Source organism: Myodes glareolus, chromosome 6, assembly GCF_982192425.1.
Source record: "Myodes glareolus chromosome 6, mMyoGla1.1, whole genome shotgun sequence".
NCBI lineage: Eukaryota > Metazoa > Chordata > Mammalia > Rodentia > Cricetidae > Myodes > Myodes glareolus.
Genome location: NC_142031.1, coordinates 15,412,911 through 15,418,883, shown reverse-complemented (window position 1 = coordinate 15,418,883; position 5,973 = coordinate 15,412,911). Strand labels below are relative to the sequence as shown.

Genomic DNA, 5,973 nt, shown 5'->3' with positions numbered 1-5,973 from the left:
TCTGGCCTCAGCCCTGTTTTGTGTTTTCAGAGTTTACTTTGAAGATTCTTTTGCATTAAAATGGGGAGTGGGGAGACCAAAGCTAGATGTGGAGGCACACCCCTATAATAGGGCATTTGGACATCTTCAGCTATATATCAGCCTAGGCTATGAGACCTTGTCTTTTTTTTTTTTTTTAAAAGAAAAGGAGAGGAGAGTGGGGACATGGCACAGTGCTTAAGAGTATCTGTTGCTTTTTCAGAGGACCCAAGTTCAGTTTGCATTACCTATACTGGGTGCCTCGGAAGCACCTGTAACTACACCTCCAGGAGATCCAATATCCTCTCCTGGCTTCTGTGAGCATAAGGCATCATGCCAACTTCCTTGTGGGTGGTAACCAATTTCCTCTATTTGTAATTTGTCGAGTTGGTGTAAGGGGTGAGCATTGGACACTTGCAACTAGAGGCCCTGTCCTCGCTGGCTTTGTGAAATTCACCCAGGAGAAGATAGTGATACCCATTACATTTTTCTGCTTTAGCTTTGTTTCGTGACGAGGGCTCACCATGCATCTCTGACCTGAAGCACACAGACATGCTTGGATTAAAGATATATGCCACTATGCACCATACACAGCCTGCCCTTGCTTTGAGATAGACTGCGTGAATTTTGTGTAAGATGGCTAAGTGACATCATCAATTCTTATCACATTGCCATGTTTTGTCTTGTTTTTGTTTTAAGATTTATTTTGAGTGTTTTCCCTGCGTCTATGTGAGTTCACTGTGTGTGTGGCTGGTGTCCATGGAGGCCAGAATAGGTTGCTGGATCCCTTAGAACTGGACTTATAGATGATTTTGAGCCACCATGGGGTTCCTGGGAAGTGAACTGAGTCCTCTGGAAGAACAGCCAGTGCTATTTACTGGGTAAGCCTCATGTCCAGCCCCATATACTGCCTGCTGTGTTTCCATAGTACAGTTAGACTGCAAGATTCTAGTTTTTCTCTACTTAAGTGCCAGAATCATAAAGTAGCTAATGGTCAGGAAGTGACCCACCCTTCATAGAATTCCCAGTAATTCACCTTAAACCTTTTTTAAAAAATGCTTTTTTTAAAAAGATTTATTTATTAATTATGTATACAGCATTTTACCTGCATGTATGCTGCAGGCCAGAAGAGGGCACCAGATCTCATTGCAAATGGTTGTGAGCCATCATGTGGTTGCTGGGAATTGAACTCAGGACTTTTGGAAGAGCAGTCAGTGCTCTTAACCTCTGAGCCATCTCTCCAGTCCCTCACCTTAAATCTTTACCATTTTACCAGAGTAACCCAAAACAGGTGATTAAAATAGATAAGGCTGGGCTGGAGAGATGGCTTAGCTGTTGAGAGCATTAGTTGCTCTTCCAGAGGACCTGAGTTCAATTCCCAACACCCACATGGCAGCTCACAACTATCTGTAATTGCAGCCCAAGGGTTCTGACACTTTAAAAAAAAAATAGACATGTGATCCAACCAGATTCTCTGAATGTGGCCGGATTCTCTGAATGTGGCTGGCCCAGAGTCTTTCTGAAAAGCCATTGACAATGACACTGGGACTTGTTTCCTCTGCATATACTGGATTTTTGGGATCCAGTCTGTTTGAATACTCACCTTCCTGGACCTGGAGGGAGGGGGGAGGAACTTGAACTTTCCACAGGGCAGGAAGCCCTGACTGTTCTTAGGGATGGAGAGGGAGGAGGAGGGGGAGTGGGAGGGTGTTGGGAGGAGGGGCGGAAATGGAAACTTTTATAATTTAATAAACTTTGAATTTAAATATTTAAAAAAATAGATAAGACCTGAGTAAAGTGTAACTTTTCTAGGACGTATTCATTTTCATTTATTGTTTTTATTTTTATTTATTTTCTTATTTTTTATTATTTATTTTTGTTATTTTGAGACAAGATTTTTCTGTGTATTTCTGGCTGTCTTGGAACTCACTATGTAAGCCATGCTGGTCTCGAACTCACAGAAATCACCTGCCTCTGCCTCCCTGAATGCTGGTATTAAAGGTGTGCCCAACCATCGCCTGGCCTGGTTTGTTTGTTTATTTATTTATTTTTAAAAAGATTTATTTATTTATTATATATACCACATTCTGCCTCCATGTATGCCCACATTCCAGAAGAGGGCACCAGATCTCATTACAGATGGTTGTGAGCCACCATGTGGTTGCTGGGAATTGAAGTCATGGCCTCTGGAAGAGCAGCCAGTGCTCTTAACCACTGAGCCATCTCTACAGCCCTGTTCATTTATTTATTATTTTGAGACAGAGTTTCTCTGTGTATCCTTGGCTGTCCTAAAACTCACTCTGTAGACTAGGCTGGCCTCAAATTCAGAGATCCTGTTTTTCATTTTTAATTTTTTGTTTTGTTTTTGATATAGTGACTCTCTGTGTAGCCCTGGCTGGCCTTGAATTTAACAAAGCTCTACCTGCCTCTGCCTTCTGAGGTCTGAGATTAAAGAGTGTTCCACCATGTATGTTCTTATATTTATTTTGATTTTATGTGTATGTGTGTGCAACATGTGCATGTTTGGTTCCTAAAGACCCAGGAGAGGGCATCAGACCCCTGGAACTGGAGTTAAAGGCAGTTGTGAGCTGTCATGTGGGTGCTGGGAACTGAACCTGGGTCTTCTGCAAGAGCAGCTTGTACTTTTAACCCCTGAACCGTATCTTCAGTTTCTCCCCCTTAATTTTTTTAAGCAGCCACTACCCTTGATTAATTTCTGTAGGTGAGGTGTTGAGTGACTCCAGCTCAAGAAGCTGTAACCAACATGTTGGTCACCACCAGGTGTCTGAAGGCTGGGTGGGCTTGAGATGGTCCTTTCACATGGGTGTCAAGCTGGTGCTAACTGTGACTTAAAGGTTCCCTGGGCAGTGGGGCTCTCATTGGAAGTGTTCTAGACAAAGTACAGGGGCTGCTTTTGTGGTCTTCCAACATGGCTGCTTATCTCAGGACAAGCAATGCAAGAGACAGGGTTTCTCTGTGTAGCTTTGGTTGTCCTGGAACCTGCTTTGTAAACCAGGCTGGCCTTTAATTCAGAAATCTACCTGCTTCTGCCTCCTGAGTGCTGAGATTAAAGGCATGCACCACTACTGTCCGGCTTTTAATTAATTAATTTATTATGTATACTGTGTTATGCATGTATGCCTGCAGGTCAGAAGGGGACACCAGATCTCATTACAGATGGTTGTGAGCCACCATGTGGTTGCTGGGAATTGAACTCAGGACCTCTGGAAGAGCAGCCAGTGCTCTTTACTGCTGAGCCATCTTTCCAGCCCCCAGGTTTTAAATTTTACTGAAAAGATTTTCAAAGAACTTATTTTATGTGCATGAATGTTTTGTCTGTATATATGTGTGTATACCATTTTCATAACCTGGGCCCTCAGAGATCATAAGGCATCAGATCCCTTGGAACTGGACTTAGACAATGGTTGTGGGCGCTGAGAACTGAACCTGGGCCCTCTGAAAGAGCCATTTCTTCAACTCCCTGAAAATTGATTTTTATTGACAGGTACTGTTGGCTCACACTTTTAATCCCAGCACTTGGGAGGCAGAGGCAGGTGGATCTGTGGTTTGAGGCCAGCCTGGTCTACAGATTGAGTTCTAGGACAACTGAGGCTACACAGTGAAACCCTGTCTTGAAAAACAGAAAATTGTTTTTATTTATGTGTATGATGTGTCCCACTAGGAACTCTTGCTCCAGGGGAAGGCCAGAAGAGAATGTTAGATTCCCTGGAGCTAGAGTTACTGATGAGTATAGGTGTTGGGAATTCAACCTGGGGTCTTTGGAAGAGCAGCTTGTACTAATTACTGAAAACTCTCCCTAGTACCTTCAATTTGAAGTTCTCAGATACGTCCCAAGCCTCTCAGGCTTAAAAGATAGTCCTTTTCAGTTTTAGTTCTTTCTTTCTTTTTTATTTAAAGATTGATTGATTGATTGATTGATTGATTAAGTATACAGTGGTCTGCCTGCATATGTCCCTGCAGGTCAGAAGAGGGCAGCATATTTCATTATATGATGGTTGTGAGTCCCCATGTGGTTGCTGGGAATTGAACGCAGGACCTTTGGAAGTACAGCCAGTGCTCTTAACCTCTGAGCTATATCTCCAGCCCATCAGTTTTAGTTCTTAAAATATTACTATTCTGTAGTTCCTATCTTTTTAGGTCAGAATATTGATGAAACTTGTGCTTCATCTAAACTGCTTTTCAGTGTTTGATATCTAAATGTATGTTATATTTTTGAGACAGAAAAATGGCTTGTAAGTTTCTATTTAGATCAGACTGGTCTTGAATTTATGGTAATCCTCTGCCTCTCCAGCGTTGCCACTACAAAGCATTTTAAAAAGATTTATGAGCATCTGTGTGTGTGTGGTGGTGGTGGTGGGGGATATGTGCACGTGGGAATGCAGGTTCCTATAGAGTCCAGGAGAGGGCATCAGATCCCCTGGAACTGGAATTACAGGCCTTAGCAGCTAGAGCTGGGTGCTGAGAATGGAATTCTGCTAAGCCATGTCTTCAGCCCCTCAATTCTAAATTTAGAACACAGATGTTTTCCCAGGTTTTCAAGACAATACAAGATCAAATCTCCACTACGGAAATGTGTTTGAAAAGGAAGATGTTTATTCCGAGTGCCTTCTTGTTACCCAAAAGTCAGAAATATTTGACTTGCCATTACTTCCAATGACTAGATGTGGCTTAGCACACCTATAATTTCTCAGTATTTGGAAGGTTGAAACAAGAGTGTTGTGTTTTAGACCAGCCTGGGCTACAGCGGAACGCCCGAAAAAAATAACCCTTCACCTTAGGGATTATAAACCGATGTGGAGACCCACACCTGTAATTCCACTGGAGGTGGAGATAAAGGATTGCTCAGGTCCGAGGCCAACCTGTACTAAATAGGGAGCCCACGGCTCCGGAGGCTCTGGAGCCTCAGGGAAGAAGGCTGCGACCACATTTCAAAAGATTAACAACCTCCTCTCATGATTATTACCGAAGGGTCCCAAACATACAAAAAAGGGACAGCAAAAATATGAACTCGTGAAGAAAATCATTGCCATGAGGTGGTGTACGGAAAGAGCTTTGCGAACTCGAAGCGCTAGAACGGCTGCTCGTGTGGTACACTGGGCAGAGGAAGTGGTTAACAGAGAGCGGGCTTTGGTTTCTTGTCGTCCCTGACAGGCTCAGGATGGCGCCATTCCGCCTGCTCGCACATTTCTTCTGAATCCAAGTCACAAAACTCATTTTTTCTTAAACTGGAAACCATACTTCCCCTTAGAGCAGCGCCCGAGCATGCGCAGTGATGCCCGCTCTTCTAGCGCACGCGCACAGGGCATCTCTCCCAGGGCTCCCCTGAAGCGCTCAGTGCTGCGCAGGCGCACTGCCTCGGGTCTTGCCCTGAGAAGTCAGAGGCGGCACAGCGTCTTACGTTTTTGTTGCGCGACTCGCGGCGCCCTGTCTGACGCGCCCGTTCGCGTCACTTCCGCCCCCTCCCGGGAGGCGGCGCTGGGCCGGTGGCAAGCCCCCGGAGGGAGCCGCAGTAGTACGACGGAAGATGGCGACGAGCGGCGGCGACGAGGCGGCGGCAGCGGCTCCAGCGCCCGGAGCCCCGGCGACCGGGCAGGACACGACCCCGGGCTGGGAGGTGGCGGTGCGGCCCTTACTGTCCGCGTCCTACTCCGCCTTTGAGATGAAGGAGTTGCCGCAGCTGGTGGCCTCAGTCATCGAGAGGTACCGGGCGGCGGCGCCGACGGGCAGCGCGGTGGGGGGGAGGGGAGAACCTGCGGGGTCGTGAGTCTCCGCTGCCCCGCAGCCTCCCGCCGGGAATCCGCCCCACGCATGGTTTCGGGGCCGCCGGGCGCTGGGGATTCGAGCTCCCAGGTTTCCTCCCGTGGCTAGCGTAAACCATTCCTGACTCGATTTCCCCTCTAGAGCAAAAGTTTTATGGCTGCCCTTGCTGGAGGG

General features: G+C 46.2%; 1 protein-coding gene across 11 annotated transcripts in view; it reads left to right on the top strand.

Moving 5' to 3' along the window:
- Positions 1-5,548: 5,548 nt before the first annotated feature.
- The window catches only part of Ubr4 (ubiquitin protein ligase E3 component n-recognin 4), a 111,544-nt gene continuing 111,119 nt past the window's right edge, over positions 5,549-5,973 (top strand). For all 11 annotated transcript variants that reach the window (XM_085690372.2, XM_085690382.2, XM_085690381.2 and 8 more), the window contains exon 1: positions 5,549-5,739. In XM_085690372.2, the coding sequence (XP_085546498.2) occupies positions 5,564-5,739 (176 nt within the window). In that variant the 5' untranslated portion in view covers positions 5,549-5,563. The remainder of the gene's footprint in view (positions 5,740-5,973) is intronic.